The sequence below is a fragment of the Oryctolagus cuniculus genome, chromosome 3 (assembly GCF_051225735.1).
Source record: "Oryctolagus cuniculus isolate XC-2025 breed Fujian yellow rabbit chromosome 3, ASM5122573v1, whole genome shotgun sequence".
In the NCBI taxonomy this organism is placed as follows: Eukaryota; Metazoa; Chordata; class Mammalia; order Lagomorpha; family Leporidae; genus Oryctolagus; species Oryctolagus cuniculus.
The window spans coordinates 37,468,150-37,489,697 of NC_142869.1; the positions used below are offsets into that span (position 1 = coordinate 37,468,150).

Below are 21,548 nucleotides of genomic sequence, written 5' to 3' on the forward strand. Positions count from 1 at the left end.
TGGAAACTGCATTTTAGTTGCAGTTTCTCTCATGCCCCCAGTCTAATCACTCCCCTACCTAAAACGTACTACCTAGCTATCAGTCTAAACTTCACAATGCCTCGTTCATGGTGTTTCCTTATTCAGAAACTCTAGTATCTCTGTTGTCTTTGACAGCAGGTCCACACGCCTGGATTCACCTTTCAAAAGTTGTACTATTTGTTGGGTAGCTACGTGGTCTGCTTATTTCCAGTCCATTTATCTCTGCTCACTTCAAATACTGTCTTCATCTTTCTTACTGAATTCCATCCATCCTTTCAAAATCCTCCTCAATAATCATTCCCACAGCCAAGTCTTCCTTGGCTTCACACACACACACACGCACACACACACACACGTATATATAGTTAACCATTTATTGGTGCATTTCAAACACATTTGACTGTATGTCTTACCATTTATTGGGGCACTTACATGGCATCTTGGTTGTATGTAACCATTTTCTGGGTAGGCCTTATCTCCTTGATAAGATAGCTCATCTTATCAAGGGCTGGAATCACATCATACTCTCTGGTGTCTCCTCACTACAGCAATAATAATTCAATTTTGAAAAAGTACCAAAGTATATTTTTATATATCACACCAATGAATTGAAAACCATCCAAATACTACAATTTGGCTTTTAATCTAAAAAACATTCTAGAATAAAGGGGATGAATTACCAGCTTATGTCAGTCCCTTGCAGAGAAGAACATAAACTAGGAAGACGGATTAGACAGGTGTGGGTAAATGGAGATCGTTTTACTTGTGGTAAGTTACTATTAAATTCTCCCTAGATCACGACAGTTAGATATCATCTTGAGTATTATATAGCAGGTTCTGTAGAAAACTACAATGCTCCCCAAAACATTTTAATACATTGTAAGATTAGGCACATGATGAGTCAAAAGGAAAAAATACTCCAAATCTATTATTCCTAAAATAAATATTATTTAAGGTGACAACAGAGCCTAAGGAAATAGGCCATATCTCTCCTCCAAAGTTTTCTCAGCATCTAGCTACTAGTGGCCCAGCACTCTATTAAATACGAATTTTTCCATTGTTTGTCACAGAATCTCACTCCAAGACACTTGTCTAACATGCTGAATTAATCTGAAGACAAAAAATGTATTCCCCTCACAAACCGATGTTCCACTTTAGATCTATTTAATCAAAAAGATTATTTGATGACGAGAAGCAAACAGAAATAGTTATTTTTGTACTTGGCACCTTTTTAGCACCCTTAAATGGCTTCACGGGGGCAGGCATTTGGCACAGCAGTTAAGCCCCGACTAGGGACATCTGCAGGCCATATGGAAGCCTGGGTCCAAGTGCCAGCTTTCCCTCCACTCAGCTTCCTGAATTTGCACCCTGGGAGGCAGCAGGTGGATGACTCAATTACCTGGATCCTTGCCACCCATGTGGGTGACCACAATTGAGTTCTTGGCTCCTCCCCTTGGCCCTGCCCAGCCCTTGCTGTTGAGGGCATTTGGGGAGTGAACCAGTAGATGGGAAACCTCTCTGTGTCTGTCTTTCAAATAAAATAAGTAACTCATCAAAAAATATAATGCTTCAAGTATGTTTCTGGCTGTCTAGTTAACTATTAAACCATTTTTATTTTTTAGTTTCCTTTGCCACAAGTAAAGAATGAAAACTGTAGTTCAAGCAAAATGGAAAATGTGTTAGAATCTCATCACTTACCACTTCTAGGAATTCAGGCAAAGTATTTAATTTTCCTGACTATCAGTTTCCGTAGTTTTAAAAGGGGGATATCAATTCATATTTTGTATTGTTTATTATATTACATTTGTGTACATGTTTTGTGTTTCTCACAACAATGTGAGGATTATCAACAATGCATGTAAAATAACCAACGCAAGGCCTGGTATATAGCAGGGTCAGAAGTAGCCAGCATTATTCTAATTTAGTTGATTTTTTTTATGTATTATACTGAGTTATGAAAGTCATTGGATAGAACATTTATCATTGTAGAGCAAAATATTTAAAATATTCTACTAGCACTCAATTTCTGGTTATCTCATAAAGTAAAAAAATACAATTAATTGTTGTCATTAATATGATCTTTAATAAATGGAATAATGCACCATTTTACAGCAAGCCTTTTTTAAACCTAAAGAACTGTCTTAAAATCTCCTCCAATGTCTCTGTATCAATACAATCTTTTTATTTAGGTTTATATATATCAAAGCATTTACTTACACTTATTCATAGAAAACTCTTTAGTGGCTTAATGTCAGCTTTCATAGTGGCATCCATAGATAATACAAAAGAAAAGTGATTTATTTCATACTCACTGATCCATCAAACACAACTTATACAGCATAGCAAGGTCTCAGATGGATTATACAAAAGCAAAATAACTGAAAGTAATTTTTCATAAATTCATATATGATATCTATCTGAAATGTAAGAGCAAAACACACCAACAAAAGATACCCGTTAACAAGAAAGAGGGTTCTGAGGAAGTGCCAATATTTTTCAGCCTTTCTTTCTTCAGAAAAGCATCCTCAGAAATGAATACTCTGTAGCTTGTTTCTCCTGTCCATTCAGAAAAAGCAAAGCAGCTACATAATTCCATGTTTCAGCTACTACAACACCCTAAAGGTTAGTGTATTTTACAATTATCCATGTATCTTCATTTGAAAAATTATCAACAGAAAGCTACGGATGATTCCAGCTTATACAAACACGTATACAATATACTCTCTATAGAAACAAAACAACAAAGGCATACAAAAAATTATTTAAATAAATAAATGTGACCAGAAAAAGAAGTCACAAAACTCAAGCACTTCAATGTTAAACTGGGACCTATCTTTGACTTGCATCTCTTAGTAATTTAGTTTTTTACTGATAAACTTCTTTAAAAATGTTTCTTTTATATAATTAAGAGGATTGGTGGAGAGCCGGAGACAGACTGGTTACAAATAATATCTTCACTGCTAGGATGTTAAGTATACTGCATACCAGTTTAGAAAAACTGTTTGGCTTACCTTACCATAAATGACCTTCTCAAAACCACCTAAGCCATTTCTGAAGCTATAAACTTACTAATGCACTTTAAGAAAAAAGTTTTATAAATGACCTCTTGAAAAAATTTTATCTCAGAGGAACTAGTTTAAGTTCTCTTACTAAAAAACAAAATGAAATGATTTGTCCAATCATGTATAGTCATTTAACCAAAATGGTTTTAAGTCAGTGCTTTAAGGCCTAAATCTGCTGCAACATGTAACTGATTAGTTGAGTCATTCCTTCGATTTAGTAAGCACAGAACTGGGCAAGTTTTTATGATTAACGAAATCTGAGATTATGTCTGTGTCAATTAAGTAAATAGTAAGATGAAGCACTAAATGAACTGTGCGACCAACACTTTAAATATTCAACTGGATCGAACTGCTTGTTTGTTATCAACTGAACTCTCACTGCACAGAGATGAAAGGGGCCCTGAGGTTTTAAGTAATATATGTCTATGGATTTAATGTAAAACATTAAGATGTTTCTGAAATCCAAAAGTATAAATAAAATGGAAAAAAATCCTATGATGCCTTTCAAAACTGGGAGAAAAAATCAATTTGCAGTTTTCAACTCAGTAGTTTGCTTTGAAATATCATAAACTGGATGCACTACTGACGTGATTTAGTTCTAAGATTTTAATTTGGGTTTCAAATTACATTTTAAAAATGAATGTGTAGGCTGGCACTGCGGCTCACTTGGCTAATCCTCCACCTGAGGCGCCGGCACCCAGGGTTCTAGACCCGGTTGGGGTGCCGGTTCTGTCCCAGTTGCTCCTCTTCCAGTCCAGCTCTCTGCTGTGGCCCTGGAGGGCAATGGAGGGTGGCCCAAGTGTTTGGGCTCTGCACCCACCTGGGAGACTATGAGGGGGCACCTGGCTCCTGGCTTTGGATTGGCGCAGCACACTGGCCGTGGCAGCCATTTGGGGGGTGAACCAATGGAAAAGGAGGACCTTTCTCTCTGTCTCTCTCTCTCTCTCACTCACTGTCTAACGCTGCCTGTCAAAAAAACAAAACAAAACAAAAAGAATGTGTAAATGTTCACAATGTTTAACAGTAACACTACAAACGTCATAGTAATAACAGAATTGGAATTTTTTAAATATGATAGATTTATTTGGGGCATAATTTTAATATACAGCATAAATCTTCCGACATATTTACTTTCAAATGCATCTGCCATGAGATAAACTTCTAATTTTTCTTTATGCACACACTTAAAACAGTCACTGAAAACTTAAATTGAAGTTGTTGTAGTCCAGGCTATGTTGCAAACATTAAGTATTTCAAAAGTGGTCTACAAAAAAATGTTCATATAGTATTTACTATACAGTTTGCTCTTGATAGTTAATCTTGCATTTAGTGTTAATATTTGATACAAAGAAATATGTAAAACATGGTGGCTCCATCATAACACTAAGCTGCTGCAATATAGGTTAAAAATGTCTAATGGTAAATGACGTACAATTCTGTGTGCATGGCTTTTTAGCGATAACTAATGAAATCAGAAAATTCCACAATTTAATAGAAAATGTTAGGTATACAAAAATTAAGTGCTGCTTGCTGGTAGTTTGATAGTTGAATCCAAGGTCAAATGATAACATTTTAACTCTCAATTCTATCAAACTATTGAACTATTACTTAACTGGAAAAATGAATATGTATATAACATAAAATATAATTTTATGTGTTCTTAAATATAAATAAAGTCATTAAAATAGGACTGGGGAGAAAAAAAAATGGAAAGGATTAAAGTGATTTTCTCTGCAGAACTGAGGCTTAGATGTTAACTGAGAAGCCTGAAGGACCCTGAAGAATGACAGGGACAATGACCAACTGTTATTTTTCCCTACTGGATAAGATAAATAGACTTAAAATGAAACAGGGAGGAGGAAGAATAAATATGAAAATTTTCCTGATATAGAAGATTGCAAGTCACATAAATGAGGAAAGCACAGGTTAAGACATAAACCATGAGGTGATTTAAGAAAAGTAATGGGTAGGTGCATTAGAGTACCCTGTAATTTCTTTTCTTTTTTAATCTTGAAACTTGTAAAAAAAAAACTTCTTTTGATAATAACTTTTGTGTAACTAGCTCAAACAATCATTTGCCAGATTTACTTAATCAATAACGAAAGGTAGTTTTGAGTAAAATTTGCATAGTTAAAATGTAACTTTGTTGAAGAGTAAACTGACAGTAAACTGTATGAATAGTTAGAAATATCCCATTCTGAAAGAGACACCTAGAGTGTAGTGGAAATGTTGCACAATCTCTAGAATGACTGGTCTAGATTATCAACTAACATGTGTGTACAGATTCTAACTTTAAGGAGTAAGCTGGTAAGGAACACTATTATATAAAGCAATTTGTGAATAGTTACATAATAACTTGCAAATAACTGCTAGTAAGTTCAACATAAATTTATAAAATGTTGATAGAAATAAAATGTAATATCAAATTCTAAGAGTTAATGGCCTACAATGAAATATTCATGTCCATAAGTATAAAACATGGAAACAAAAAGTTTATTGAAGTATTCAATGACTTTCAAGGGAGAGAGATTTACCACAGCCTATTAGTATTGCATTTGACCTTAGGGGCCAGATTAGAATGTATTTTTAAAACACTTGCCAAATTTCATGACAATTTCCACTGTAACATTTATTGTGTTTCTCCCTCTCTATTTTCACTTTCAGAACCAATGTACATTTTTTGGAACAAGTGGATACTTACATGGAAGCTATACTAAACTGCTTTATAAAATGGACATTATCCCTATATTCTTCTCACATCTTAATCAATTAGTTCTCTGGATTAGTAAATTTTCTAAAGTTACTAACAATAAGAATGTTGAAGACAGTTAAGGATTACGAGACTGAAATCAATATTAAATTAATTCCTCTAAATCTAGTATGGAATCAAATTAGGAAAAAGTTTCTATTGTTCCAAAAGCTACCTTCACTTCTCCCTTTACACTTACTTTACCTTCAGATTTGCAATATAAAAATGTTATTGGAGTAAAGTGAAATGAGTTTAAGGTTCAACATGGTAGATACAGGACTAAATTTCATCTTGATTTAGTAATTATCTCTCAAGTAACAATAAGCATAGATGTGTCTACACATCTTATGTTTGCCTAACTTCTAAAATCTTTAAGGTATCTGGGTTGGCTTACATATAAACCACATTGTGGTAATATAATGATTGAATTTCTTACAAAAATGTTAGTACACTACATATCCTATCAGGTAGCATGTAGGTAGTGCGATGTGGATAAAAAATGTGGAAAGGGGACATCTTAGGCTAAAATTCCAGGTTTGTCTATTACCAGATGCAGCCCTTAGGCAAGTGACTCAGCTTCTCTTAGGCATTTATAAAGTGGGAATATTAACTGTAACTCTCAGATGACTGATATGTAGATTAAAAGAAATAGTGTGTGTATACCCCAGCATTCAATATGTACCTTTCTATAGCGTTCTACACTAATAAAAGTGTTTTTTCCCCAATTATGCATTTAGAAAAAGTTTTTAAGAATAACAACAATTTTTGTCAAAACATAATTCAAATTATTTTCTTTCAATGATCTAACTCTGGTATACAATTAGGATTTTGTTAAGGGAACTAATATTAAACCTTGATTACCTATTTTAAGTTTGGTTATATTACTATCCAGGGAAATGAATTTTAGTATTTTTAATTGAATAGCCTTTTATTCAAAAACACCCAAATGCTCTTCTATATGTAGTTTTGTGATAGCAGTTAGATATCCACTTTAAGAAATACTTATTCATTTAAAGTGATTTTGCCTTATGTGTAATGTAATTTAAAATTTATTAAAATTATGTACTTTTTTTTACCTTCCCATTTCCTTGAGAGTCTACTTTTAAAAATTGGGGAAAGTAAAGTATTTGTTTTAAACATGTTTGCATGAAACAGGAAACTATACAGTTCTTATAAACTGGTATATTAATTTTTAAAGCATTATATTATGAAACAATTAAAAATGGTGGAAAACTTGCAATCAACTGGCTCAAATCAAAGTATAACAGAACCTAAGACAACACTTCTGGCAGAAAAAGATCAGTTAGAACCTCAATGCTTCAAATGAGAAGGAACAATTTATTTTTTTCAAAGCTGTCCTATAAATACTTGAAAAGAATATCCTGAAATTCACTTGAAAGACATTTAAAAGCAAGAGAACTAAGTGAAAATTTACTCTTTATCAATGTAAATAATTTGTCACAAGATAAATGAACAATAATTGTATGAAAAACATTATGTGGTTGGCTGGCGCCGTGGCTCACTAGGGTAATTCTACGCCTCAGCACCAGTACACCGGGTTCTAGTCCTGGTTGGGGCGCCAGTTCTGTCCCGGTTGCTCCTCTTCCAGTCCAGCTCTCTGCTGTGGCCCAGGAAGGCAGCGGAGGATGGCCCAAGTCCTTGAACCCTGCACCTGCATGGGAGACCAGGAGGAAGCACCTGGCTCCTGGCTTCGGATTGGCGTGGTGCACCAGCCATAGCGGCCATTTGGGGGATGAACCAACGGAAAAGGAAGACCTTTCTCTCTGTCTCTCTTTCTCACTGTCTAACTCTGCCTGTCAAAAAAACAAACAAACAAACAAACATTATGTGGCAAAAACATATTGAGGGTCTGAATCAAAGAAGGGTCAACAAACATAAAAGATGGAAATCCAGGACATTAGCACAATCTGAATTGTAATAACTGAGAACCGTGTTCAGCAATCCAGCTGCACAACTATAAGTGCTGTAGCAAACTAACTTCTAATATCATATAAGATGGCAAACAAGGAAGGCCTTTTGGACAACAAACTGGGAAATTTAGGCTAAGTGGTAAATTTAGTAAACTGATAAAGACAGAGGAAAACGAGTGAAAAAATACTAACCAGGAGATAAAAATCTAAATGAGCAATCTGGGAGTATGTGTTTTATTAGTACTCATTTTTTCTCCCACATAAATCTTTAATTAGAAAACATCCTGTAAGTACTCTGAGAATCTGAAAAAAATAAACCAAGTGAGATGACAGAAAATAATTTGTGCTTAGTGTTTAGGAAAAAAAAATAGTCCCTTATTTGACAGAAAGTGCTTTAGTTGAAAAAACAAAAAACATGCTGAGGTTGTTGTTCTAGAGAAGATGATTAGTAATGAATGAAGCAAACAAAGCTTTAAAAAAAAATGATTCCAAGGACATGTTACCACTAAAAAGTATACTCTAACATAATATAAATAATAAATGTTCTTCACATATCAAAGGTCATGTGAAAAACTGGCACAAAGGAGGAATTATGAAAACAAGATTAGCAAAGAAACACACAGTTTTGAAAAGAGAAGTTGAGTCTCAGTGTGCTCCATAAAGGTAGGTTTGGCAGCAATCCTCACTCTCACGGGGATTTGGCATGCCAGCTGAATGAGTTCTCCACAGTGTGTTAGGTCATGGCAAGAGGAATCATCTTCAGATAAAGTCACCAGGCTTTGCTTGGGAACATAATAAAAGATACTGCAGGTTCAATACTATGAACTATTTTTGAAATTATAATAAACAGGAAATATAATTTTATTTGAGTCAAAAATGGCCTATTCAGAGAATGAAAGCTGTAACACCATACTGTCTTAACCATCAACCTATTTAAAAATTCTGTAAGTCTAGCTTTGTAAGTTTTCTGATAAAAATGAATATGGAATATGAACATACAAATAAAAATAAAATAAAATGGGAAAAGGCTAATAGTTAAGTTCCTGTATTTTGTTCTATGCTCTCTTACAAACTTCTAAAACCAGAACCAAATGTTTAGTAAAATGCCTGGAAGAAAATGTTTAGAATTTAGAAGGTAAAAAGAAATGGCATTTTCAAATTAAATTTTTGTAGTTGCTTCTTTAGAGCCCTTTGAGATTATATTTCTGCATTCTCCATGTTAAGGAGAGAGAAAGCAAGAAATAAGCTTTCTCCTGTGCAAAATTCACTGTCACAGAATTGACCTACAAAAGTATGGAAGTTGGGGAAGAAAAGTACTCATATTATGAAAGAATGTGTGCCCCATTGGGAAGAGAGCTTACAAGAAAGCTTATTTGTGGCCTATAGACTATTGCACATTCAAACAAAACACAAGAGAAAAGAAAGTCCAACAGATAATATGTTCAGGAAAGTATATCAATATATAAACTAGCTTGTGCCCAGAAATAAAACATGGATACCAGACACCACTGCAGTCAAACCTGTCTTAATTTGCTTCTGTTTTAATGACCTTTAGACACTGGTCCAAACTGATTATCAGCAATACATTGTTTTTGCTTTTTTCTTAAAAAAATATTTTGAGACCACTTTTGATACACACACATATAATTCTGTGGTCATAACAGACAAATATAACTTTAGCAAGACTAAACAAAAGTGCAAAACTTAAAAAAAAACAAAATTAAAAAATATGGAAGCATAAGCTAAATTTTTCTGCATAGCTGAAATCTATTTAAAGCAAGTCCTGGTTGCAGGGTTGGGAGGGGTGCTGACGGGGAGGATAAAGCAGTTTTTTTTTTTTTTTTTTTAATATCTTCTGCATGTTTAAATGATGCAAAAAATAATTTTACTCCGTAGGCTTGAGAACATTTCACAGACAGTTCATTCCTATATCTTTAGACACCATGGTTGTGGCAGTGCCTCCTTCTGCAAGGTAAACAGCGGTGCTGGATTTGGAATGAACTGCCCTATCGTTGCCATAGCTGTTGACCTCACAGTCCAGTGGTTCAGTGGAGATGACCCAGGTGGAGGGGCGCCACCGCTTAAGAGAATAGGGAGTTTTCACACGTTTCTTGATCTTTTCACCTGATCCTGATTTGCCATCTTGTGTTGACTCACCTACTGAAAACAAAAGTACAGAAAAATGAACTAAACATAAAGAACTGGTGAGAAGTAAAGGGTTAGGATTGTAGCAAATCAGTGTCTGCAGAAGGTGTTGATGGACATTTCTCCAAAGTCATGAGGACAGGCAATGTGTTCTTGGCAAAGCTTAACCAATTTATTTTTGACACTTTTTAAGACAAATGGTCTCTTAAAACTGATTGAATTACTCCACAAGGCAAAGGAGGAAATAGAGGGAAAAAAATCCAAAAAGTAAGATCAGAGAAGAAAATTCAAAGTTTTCAGCAACATTCTCAAATACTTTGGTTTTGGTAGAAACTGTAACTCGGTAAAATGTACTTTATTCTACCTAGTACTAAAGTGGATCAAACTTGAAAGTTACCTGACAAACAATATTCTTTAGGAGGATATCAGAAATATTACAGTACAGATTTCCTAGTTATTCCCTCTTCTCATACATCAAAGGAGATCTTTCACTGAAACAAAGCCTGGCAATCGGGGTACATCCACTGCTCCACGAGACAAGCCACTCAAGCAATGGGACAGGGGCCCATCTTGTAGTCCCTGACAACCATGAAACCTAACTTCTTCTCCCATGAGTACTGTCAGTCTAAAACAGAAACTATTTTATATAATGATGACTGTTATAGATTTTGGTAGACGTAATTGTCTTGTGCTGTAATTTACTTAGGGCCAGAAACCAAGCATCAGTTTATTTGTTTATGTTGCTATGGGGCCCACAGCACAAGGCTACAGGTATGTGAGAAACCCAATGTGTTACTCTGGAGAAAGATGACACTAAGAAACCGAGACAACCTTGTAGTTTCTTTAAAGAGACTTTTCTGAAATTTCTCTGGATTTCTAAGATTTATTATAGTTTGATAAACTCTAAATGCAGATATAATAATATATGTTAATATTCACAACAAACTGTCTGAAAAGTTACACTGGCGTTAACACTATTCGGAATCTTGAATTGGTGAGTACTTAATCTCAACTATTCACACCAAGTGTGACAGTTGTATTATAAGGCAGCAGCCATATAATGCACAAATTAAAGTGCTAATTATCTGATTACCAAGATACGGAGTTAATTCTTCAATGACAAAATTCCTATTGCATTTTTTCTTCAAAATAGTCTAATTACTTTTGAGACCCAACCAAATGGTTTATTTTATTTTAAAAAATGCTAAAGGTAAATAATCACTAGTTGTAGGCTAATCCTCTGCCTCGCGGCGCTGGCACACTGGGTTCTAGTCCCGGTCAGGGCGCCGGATTCTGTCCCGGTTGCCCCTCTTCCCGGCCAGCTCTCTGCTGTGGCCAGGGAGTGCAGTGGAGGATGGCCCAAGTCCTTGGGCCCTGCACCCCATGGGAGACCAGGATAAGTACCTGGCTCCTGCCATCGGATCAGCGCGGTGCGCTGGCCGCAGCGTGCCGGCCACAGCGGCCATCGGAGGGTGAACCAACGGCAAAGGAAGACCTTTCTCTCTGTCTCTCTCTCTCACTGTCCACTCTGCCTGTCAAAAAAAAAATCACTAGTTGAAACACAATCTGATTCTAAGACACACAGGAACCCTCTACTTACTCTGCATGCTGCTGCCATCCAGGACATTTGTGGCTGAAAGATCCAGAGAATTAGGCCTCTGTGCTCTTCTGGGCTTTGATGGCCCAGGATCTGCTACTGTGCTTGGAACACTTTGTGTAAGAACATCTTGTTCTGAACATGGATTGCTGTTGTTGTTATTGGAATTAGTTCGGCCACCTTCTAGTGGCCGTTCCCTCCTGTCCACCAGACGATCCAGAACACCTTCATCACGGCCAGCCTGCTGCTCTCGTCTCAGTAAAGGTTCATGCTCATCAGGACTGGAATTAATATTCAGCCTGGTGTCCTCACTGATAAATTGATTCTGCAGCATTTCTTGGGCCCTATGTGCCCCTATGTTGGCTGTCTGGCCAGATGGTACTGTCCCATTGGCGTACTGGGTTGTGGCAGCATGGGAGTTAACATGGTTTCTACCTGCCACCCCATTCATGGTAACAGTCACCACATGAGGTTCTGCTGCATTGATTGTGTTCATTTTGGCAACCCCAGTTTCTACTTGTTTCAAGTTTGATTTGTGCTTGCTGCCAAATTTTAGCCGGGGCTCCTTTGTTGAATTTTTGGTGTTCAAAGGCAAACTAGTAGGTCTCTTAGGAAGGTTCTGTTGTTTGGGAAGAGGATAAATCTGAGTAGGTGGAACATCAGGAATTAAACATGCTTGGCCATTTGCAGCCTGTGTGAAGTCCTGCTGTCCAGTCACTTCTACTGCAAGCTTTATGAGTGGGTAAAGCAAGCTAGAACTGGTGCTGCTCAATGGGTCTGGCCCACTGAACTGTTTAAGAGAATGTTCCATGAGATTCTCATCAGAGCTTTCTTTGAGGTTCTTATCAACTTCTTTTGGGTCTAGCTTGTTGGTCGCCAAGTCTTCTTCTGTTAGCTGTAAGCACACAGGTGTTGGCCCAATCGACTGTGTAGCATTTGCAGCATGAAGACTGGTTTCATCTGGGTACGGCACCTCAGATATAGTAGTCATGCCAGTACTAGGAGTGAGACCAGTGGTGTTTGTGGCTGTTGTATTGGTGGACAGGCTGGTGACGCTCGTTTCAGGGCTGGGGATTCGAGCTTGTGCTTGTTGCCGTTCATAATTAATTGAGTTCCGGTTCTTTTCCCCTGTAGTCAAAGGTGTGCTGGACACGGAATGCTCAGAGGAAATGTTCTTCACAATGCTGTCAGTATGATGGATGGAGTCTTCAATGTATGAGGAAGAAGAGTAATCTGGATAAGGGCCAATTTTTGGCATACGCCTATTATGTGACAGGTTGCTTAAAAAAAGAAAAAGTATAACACTGAAAATGTGTATTATGACAAATTTTCTCCAAGTTTAGTACTTCTGATTTTAAAGTTCAAGCTGCTTTTCATTTAATTCCTAACTCATATTATTTTAGAGGTTACTTAAGATGAAAAACAATCAAGTGTCAATACCTTGATAAATGCTAGCTATACAAGACTTAAGCATACTGAAAAATCTACATGAATCTTGATGATTTTTTGTAGCTGTTCATTATTTTATTTTACAAGGATTAATTCAATAATTTCCTCTATAGTTTTATAACTCCACCAAATACATCTTTATGAACCATATACTCATATAACCAGATATTATATTTTGTGAGCAGAGGAACCATAGCACTTATTTCTTTTGTATTCCCTTAATTCTAGATACCTCATGTCTTTTCAGTGAGTATCTTGCCAATTCAGTATCAATGGCCAAATGGTAAAAAAGTTTGAATTTCAGATTCTTTCAAAGTCCTTCCATTAAGAGGAATGGACTAGCAATGTATCTTTCTGGGATAGTCTGAGCCATATCCATGGAAGTCCTAAAGCCTTGAGTATGACAGAATGTGACACTTAGATAAAACATTCGGAACTGTTCTCTAGTTATCAAGAGCTCTTCATAGTCATCACTACACCTTGGGAATGAAGGTTCTTGATCACAACATTATAATATGTTTATATTATTTAAAATCTGGCTGAAATAAACACCAGATAAATGAACTAAAACAATTACAATATAAACACTGGGAACATTAAAAGATACAAGTGCTACTGGAGAGAAGCAGCAACCAAAAAAAAGGTGGTATAAAGGAAGACTGATGAAGTTACAAGGGTAATGACAAGAAGAAGAGGAAGAAAAAGCTGTTATACAGCAAAAGAAAAGGAAGCTAAGGAGGTTTAGAGGGTAAGATTCGATAACAATAAAATACACAGTGAGAATGACTATGGGATGAACTAGGATTTTGGGGAAACTTACTGAGGAATGGAGAGGAGAAGCAACATGCAGACAGTGGAGCTGAATGACAAAGGAGGGAAAAAGAGCCAAAGCAAAGGACACAGCAAGGTAGTCTTCTTCACATTCAAGAAACGCTCAACAGCCTTTAGGTTACAAACTAGCTGATTCTTGAGAGGGATATAAATAGCATACTAGAGCACTTGGAAAACAGAGAGATGACGGGGAAAGAGAAGCTGAAGACTGTTGTCAAGTATTTGTAAGTGTGAAAATTTGTGTTTAGATTTGTTAGGTTCTACCTTCTTTGACTTGTTACGGTGTACTTTACATCTGACACTACCTCAACCATTAACTAGTAACAAACTTAATTTTTGGCCGAGAGCTCATAATACAATTGCTCTTACAAGTGAAAACAACAGAAATAGGAAAAAAAAGACTAAAAAAATTGATAGAGAGAAATGAGCGAGCTCCTATCCATTGGTTCATTAAGTAAATACCCACAGTAGCATGAGCTAGGTCAAGATGAGACTGGGAGCCTGGAACTCAATGCAGATCTCCCAAATCAGTGGTAGGGACCCAATTACTTGAGCCATCATTTGTTGCCTCCCAAGGTCTGCATGGCAGGAAACCAGAGCCAGGTATCAAATTCAGGCACTCCAATATGGAACTTGGGCATCCCAACTGGCATCTTAACTACCAGGCCCAATGCCTGCCCACATTTTGTTAAATTTCTAAAAGCAAAAAAACAGATTCCATCTTGTACTCATACCAAAAACCATTTTTAGGAGAATGAGAATGTGGAAAGAAAAATGGTAACTTTAGAGGTCAGTGCTGTGGCACAGCAGGCTAGGCCACCACCTACAAGGCTGGCATCGAATATTGGAGAGCTGGTTTGAGTCCTGGCTGCCCTACTTCCAATTCAGCTCCCTAATAATGTGCCTGGGAAGATAGTGGAAGATGGTTCAAGTATGTGGGCCGCTACCACCACATGGGAGACCAGGATGGAGTTCGTGGATCCTGGCTTCAGCCTGGCCCAGATTGGGCTCTTGCAGTATTTAGAGAAGAGCTCTTTCTCATTGTCTACCCACTTCTCTTCTTGTTGCTCTGCTTTTCAAAAAAACAAATCTTAAAAAACATTCTCACTTTCTTAAAAGGAAAAATTATAATGTTAGATCATATGAGTTAATCATTGCAATACTGGGTTGGTTTGGCAATATTTATTTCCCATCTTTTGTTTGTCTCAGTTCTCAATACTAACTGATGCTAACCCCAAAAGGGTCTTACCGCTCATTCTGCATAGCAGTAGACATTGGATTGACAGTTGGGCTCACAGATTTGTTCCTTTCCCATATCATCATAAGTTCAGCCATTCTCTCCTCAGCACACTGTGCAGTAAGCCGAGCCTCTGCATCCTGGTCCCAACAGTCTTCGATTGTCTCCTTGAGTGATCTCACTGCCTATAATACAAAATACATGTCAAACAATGTGTCTTAAAAAAATCTGTATTAAGCATTTAGTTTGCAACATGAAGTAAAAGAAAAATCTAATTTTAAACAGTATTTTACAAAGATATAATAAAATATTATCACTTTAGTGATTTGTAAAGGAGTTTCTAAGGGCTGGCACAGTGGTATAGAAGGTTAAGCCTCTGCCTGCAGTGCCAGCATCCCATAGGGTGCTGGTTCAAGTCCTGGCTGCTCCACTTCCAACCCAGCTCCCTGGTAATGTGCTTGGGAAAGCAGCGGAGGATGGCCCAAGTCCCTGCTCCCATGTTGGAGACCTGGATGAAGCTCCTGGCTCCTGGCTTTGGCCTGACCCAGCCCCAGCCATTGTGGCCATTTAGAGGGAACCAGTGGATGGAAGATCAATCTCTTGATATCTCTCTCTTTCTCTATCTATCTCTTTCAAATAAATAAATAAATCTCTCTTTTTTTTCCCCTAGAAGATGGTTCTCAGAAGGCAAACATTTTTAGGAATTCTCAAATGGTAAGGAGCAAGTAAACAAGCAAGCTTTAACTTATCTCCTTAGAGTAAGCAGCTGTAGTTTGTTTTCAAGGCCACGGTTTGTGTCATTGCTGTTTATTCACAGTCCTGTTATTTAAATCAATAGCCACTAATTCTACTCCAGAATTAAGTTTTAGGTTTTATGGTATTTTTCCATATGGCAATCTTATATACCCAGGAGAGCATTTTCTCTTCTATTTCTAGTCAAGGGTGCTTCATTTCAACCTTAAATGGGGCACAGTAGGTTAAGCCTCTGCCTGTGGCTCCCGGTATCCCATGTGGATGCCGGTTGGAGTCCCAGCTGCTCCACTTCCGATCCAGCTCCCTGCCTGGGAAAGTAGTGGAAGATGGCCCAAGTGCTTACGCGCCTGAACCCATGTGGGAGACCTGTAGAATATTCCCGGCTCCCAGCTACGGCTTGGCCCAGCCCTGCTATTGTGGCCACTTAGGGAGTGAACGGCAGATGGAAGATGTCTCTGTCTCTCCCTGTCTCTGTCTGTAACTCTGCCTCTCAAATAGATAAATATATCTTAAAAAACAACAACAACAACAACAACAAAACTTAGAGGCACCTGTATTTTACATCAGTTCCATTAATAATAGCAAAAATAGTCCCATTTTACAGTATCCATATATATCATCAATGAACAATAGTTTCCCTTTTAATGAGAGTTGGTTTTAAGTCATTTGGAAACTGTAGTGGCCCATGACCCAGAATCTCTTCTGACTGTTTTTGGATTTGCTTTTATTAAGCTTCAAGCTTCTTAGCTGCTCTGATATTTACACTTCCTGTGCCTTTAAATAGTTACTTTCTTTTAGGTCTTCAAACATTTATTTGGAAGATAGAGATATGCAGAGAGAGAAGGAGAGACAGACAGAGGTCTTCCATCTGCTGCTTCATTCCCCAAATGGCCACAAGGGCCAGGCCAAAGCCTGGAGCCAGAAGATTCATCCAGGTTTCCTAGGGGACGGTATGGGTCCAAGCACTTGGGCCATCTTCTGTTGCTCTCCCAGGCACATTAGCAGCATACTGGGCTTGAAGTGGAGCAGCAAGGACTCAAACCTGTGCCGTATGGGATGATGGCACTGGAGGCAGCCACCCAACCCTAGGCTGTGGTGGAATGAGAGGGCCATGCCAAGGTGGCCACTGGCAAGTGAGCATTAATTACTCAGGAATGGCTTTGGAAACTGCCTGGCAACAGGCTGTGATTGGATGGCTTTAGAAACTGCCTGGCAGGCTGTGATTGGATGGCTTTGGAAACTGCATGGCAGGCTGTGATTGGATGGCTTTGGAAACTGCCTGGCAACAGGCTGTGATTGGATGGCTTTGGAAACTGCCTGGCAGTCTATGATTGGATGGGGCATAGACCGCCCCTTGACCAGATTGGCTGGTCTTGGCTATATAAGACATAGTTTCAACTGAAATAAACGAGTCTGCCGGCTGCTTGCCTCAAGCCTGCTTTCATCCGACTCCCGGGGTCTGTGTGGTGACTCCGCGCCTCTTGCCCCCACCACGCTGTTCCTCTCAGAAAGGAATCCACTGCAACATTGTTGAGAAATCAACGGCAACACTAGGCACCACAAAATGCCAGTCCCTCAAAATGATGGTTTTATGCTAGGGCTGCCAGAGTCAGCAAAAAAATATAGGATACCCATTTAAGCTTGAATTTCGGGTCAACAACAAATTCCATTGGTTCACTCCCCAAATGGCCGCCACGGCTGACACTGTGCTGATCCGAAGCCAGGATCCAGGTGCTTCCTCCTGGTCTCCCATGCAGGTACAGTGTCCCAAGCACTTGGGCCATCCTCTACTGCACTCCCGGGCCACAGCAGAGAGCTGGACTGGAAGAGGAGCATCTGGGACTAGAACCCAGTGTCCATATGGGATGCTGGTGCCACAGGTGGAGGATTAGCCAAGTGAGCCACGTCACTGGGCCCTGAGTTTTTTCCCTGAGAACCCACTTTAGGCTAAAAATCATTTTCAGCAATCTTATGACATTTTCAATGTTTCTCAATAATTTGGATTCTGCAATAAACAACTCTGAACTTTGAACCTGCAAGACATTTAATGTTCTTTCTACACACATGGTCACTGCATATCTAGATCAGAGTCCACTTTGGAAAACAGTATTTTTGAAAACTTGTCATACCCTGGGGAACCTAAAAAACCATGCACATGTCCAGGACAGGATGCCTTCTCAGAAAAGGCCTGGCAAGACCATGCTTTCCTAACTGTGTGATCTTTAGGCTAGCGTTAGCAGGAAGTGAAGGCTAGGGCTGAACTGTGAAAGGTCTGAATAAGTGTTAAGAGGGTCCCAACAGAAATCATTCTGCAAAGACCTGTGTGGGGAGCAACTGAGACTAGACTAAGTTACTGGAATTAAGACTTATTCTATGCATCTGCTCTCCCACAATATGGCGCTGAAAGGGAGCAAACAACCTCTACGCAGCTGCCTCTCGCCAATTTGACTGATAAGCTGCAGGAGCTAATCCTGCTCCTGATTGGAGGAGAGCAGCGTGCTCAGCGTGTGGGTAGCAGAGTTGGGATTGGTGGAAGAGGACTATAAAGGAGGAGAGAGACAACATGCACCAGGAACATCTGAAGGAACACCTGAGGAACATCTGAGCAGCCCCCCGAGAGAGCCGGCTGGCGGTGTGCCGCTCCTCCGCGGAAGCGGGGAAAGCGGCGGGCTGGGGGGGGGGGTGCCGCCCCTCCACGGAGGTGGAGGGGCCGGCAGCTAACCCGAGGCGTCGTTCCTCCGCGAGTGAGGGAACGGCAGCTAACCCGGGAAGGGCCGAGCAGGTGAAAGAACAGCGCAGGGTCCAGTGTCGTTCCTCCATGAATGGGGGAGCGACAACCTGGAGAGTATTTCCATTTCTTTTCTATTTATATATATATATATTTTTTTTTTTGGGCCATCATGATGTTCAGAATGTTCAGTTTTAAACAAAAATTACAAAACATACAAAGAAATAATATGGCTTATTCACAGGAAAAAAGGAAATCAAAAGATACTATCTCTGAGGAAGTTTATTTATTAGAGTTATTTTTTTAAAGATTTATTTATTTATTTGAAAGTAAGAGTTACATAGAGAGAGGAGAGGCAGAGAGAGAGAGGTGTTCTATCCACTGGTTTACTCCCCAATTGGCCGCAACAGCCGGAGCTCTGCAGATCTGAAGCCAGGAGCCAGGAACCAGGAGCCTCTTCTGGGTCTCCCATGCGGGTGCAATGGCCCAAAGACTTGGGCCAGCTTCTACTACTTTCCCCAGCCATAGCAGAGAGCTGGATCGGAAGTGGAGCAGCCGGGACTCAAACTGGCGCCCATATGGGATGCCAGCACTTTAGGCCAGGGTGTTAACCCACTGCGCCACAGCAATGGCCCCTATATTGGAGTTATTAGGCAGACTTCAAGCTAACTGTATTAGATATGCTCAAAAAGGTGAGGAAACCAGACAATGAACTAAAGGACACCAGGAAAACAAAGTCTCAATAAGTGGAGAATAACAAGAAAGAGATAGAAAATATAAAAATGGGATGAGAATTTAAAAAGGAATGATTAAAAGAAGTTCTGCAGGGGCCAGAGTTGTGGTGCAGCATGTTTGGCTGTAGCTGCTGACGCTGCATGCCATATCAGAGTGCCAGGACTATTCCCCTTTGGATCCAGCTTCCTGCTAATGTGCCTGGGAAGGCAGTAGAAGATGGCCCAAGTGCTTGGGCTCCTACCTCCCATGTGGGAGACTCAGATGGAGTTCCTGGCTCCCGGCTTTGGCCTGCCAGAACTGGCTGTTGTGGGCATTTGGAGAATGACCCAGTGGATGAAATCTCCTCCACCCCCCCCATCCTCCTGTCCCTCTTCCTCTGTCACTTTGTTTTTCAAACAAATGAATACAAATAAATACCTTCATCTAAAAGAAAGAAAAAGAAGTTTTAGGGCTGGTGCTGTGGTGCAGCAGGTTAAGCTGCTGCCTGCGGCATCAGAATCCCATATGGGTGCCAGTTCGAGTCCCGGCTGCTCCACTTCTGATCCAGCTCCCTGCTGATGCACCTGGGAAGGCAGTGGAGGAAGGCCCAAGTCCTTGGGCCCCTGTACCCAGATGTGAGGCCCAAAAGAAACTCCTGGCTTTGGATCAGCCCAGCTCTGGCCATTGCAGACACTTGGGGAGTGAACTCAAGTGGATGGAAGATCTCTCTCTGTCTCTGTCTCTCTCTCTTGCTCTAACTCTGCCTTTCAAATAAATAAATCTTCAATAAAAATTGGAAAAGAATGAAAGCATGAAGAATCTTGGTGTAGTAGAACAAATTATGCCAGAACATTCTATGTATGAGGGACAAAAAGCTATTTTGAAATTAAACTTGACCTATAATTTTTTGGTTTATTAATTTAAAAAAATTTAATATAAAACAACCTTAAACTGTGTATATGTGAGAGATTGCCAATGCAGAACATTTTGTTGCAAATTCTGAAAAGTATGGGGAAAGGAAATCATTCCTGAGCCCAATATTCTGAGATAACTATAACATTTTCCTTACACAGTTTTCTGTACTCTTGTTTTTATCAGGAAACTAATCTTCCTTTATAAACTGATCTATGTTTGGATCAGTGACAATTTAAAAATCAAAACTAGTTTTTATACTCACTAATATCTTGGGTTTGGAAGATTCTAAATATGGTTACTAAAAAAAAGTCAGTTAAATGCAATACAATTATGAAAGCAAAAACACCTTCTTTCAGACACAGCTGCACATTTCTGTTTCTTTTTAAAAACTATGCCCTTGCTACCTAACTCTAGTGCTGAGCTGTCACTGAGAAAAGCAGTTTATTGACAGTAGTACATTAGGTTTAAATGGATTTCTTGGAAGTGAACCAAGTACTACAAATCCCTTACTTAGCAACCAAATCTAAATTGGAAATAAAGAACTTTTCAGACAAATATGCATATGATGCATAGCTCACATTGGCAAGATGGCCAAGAGATATTTCAAAAGAGCAGATTCTATTTGCTCTGGTGGAATAAAATAATCTAAGAGAGATTGATATAGCATTTTAGTAGGGTTAAGAGGCACTCCTCTGTGAGGTTGAGGCCTCTGATCAATCCTGGTAGAGCATTTTGCTTCTCTCCTGCTGTCAGGGACCTTTGTGGAGTCGGTGCTGTGACACAGCAGATTAAGCTGGCTGCAGTGCTGGCATCCCAAGTCTGTTTCTCCAGTTCTAATCCAGCTCCCTGCTAATGTGCAGAGGATGGCCCGTTGGGCCCTTGCACCCATGTGGGAGACCTAGAAGAAGCTCCTGGCTCCTGGCTTCAGCCTGGCCCAGCCCTGGCTGTTATGGACATTTAGGAAGTGAACCAGCAAATGGAAGACCTCTCTCTGTCTCTCCTTCTGTCTCCATAACTCTGCCTTTCCAATAAATAAAATAAATCTTTAAAAAGAAAAAAAGAAAAAGAGATCTGCCTCAGTTCCCATAGCAGAGACCACAGTCTGGAGGCAATCTTGGCCATATGTGCTTGACAGTAGGCTCTTCAATTGCCTTCTACTTAAAATGATTTCAGTCTTCAAAGGAAACAGAAGCCAATGTGGAAGGCAAATGAAGATAATATTCAATCAAAATCTGTATGAAAATAGGCTATGTCTCTGTAGCCTCTCTCTGGTATAACACTCAAGTCAGGATCCAGGATGAAAATACTCTAATCCTTCCAAGACAATCTAAAATTGAAATGTGAAAATATACAGTAAAATGATTTACATTGCTAAATTAATTTTTTCACTTCTTTCGCCTTTATTGTCAAGAAAAT

The 21,548-nt window shown here is 39.1% G+C and overlaps 1 protein-coding gene across 2 annotated transcripts in view; it reads right to left on the reverse strand.

Annotated features, from left to right (window-relative positions):
• Positions 1 to 2,081: 2,081 nt before the first annotated feature.
• Positions 2,082 to 21,548, reverse strand: part of BMPR2 (bone morphogenetic protein receptor type 2) — a 166,587-nt gene continuing 147,120 nt past the window's right edge. The window contains exons 11-13 of one of the 2 annotated variants that reach the window (XM_008258990.5): positions 15,035 to 15,207; positions 11,509 to 12,785; positions 2,082 to 9,920 (exon numbers count right to left, since the gene is read on the reverse strand). In XM_008258990.5, coding sequence (XP_008257212.3) covers positions 9,673 to 9,920; positions 11,509 to 12,785; positions 15,035 to 15,207 — 1,698 coding nt within the window. In that variant the 3' untranslated portion in view covers positions 2,082 to 9,672. Of the gene's footprint in view, positions 9,924 to 11,508; positions 12,786 to 15,034; positions 15,208 to 21,548 lie in introns of both variants that reach the window. The other variant, XM_008258989.5, reaches the window with a different exon arrangement.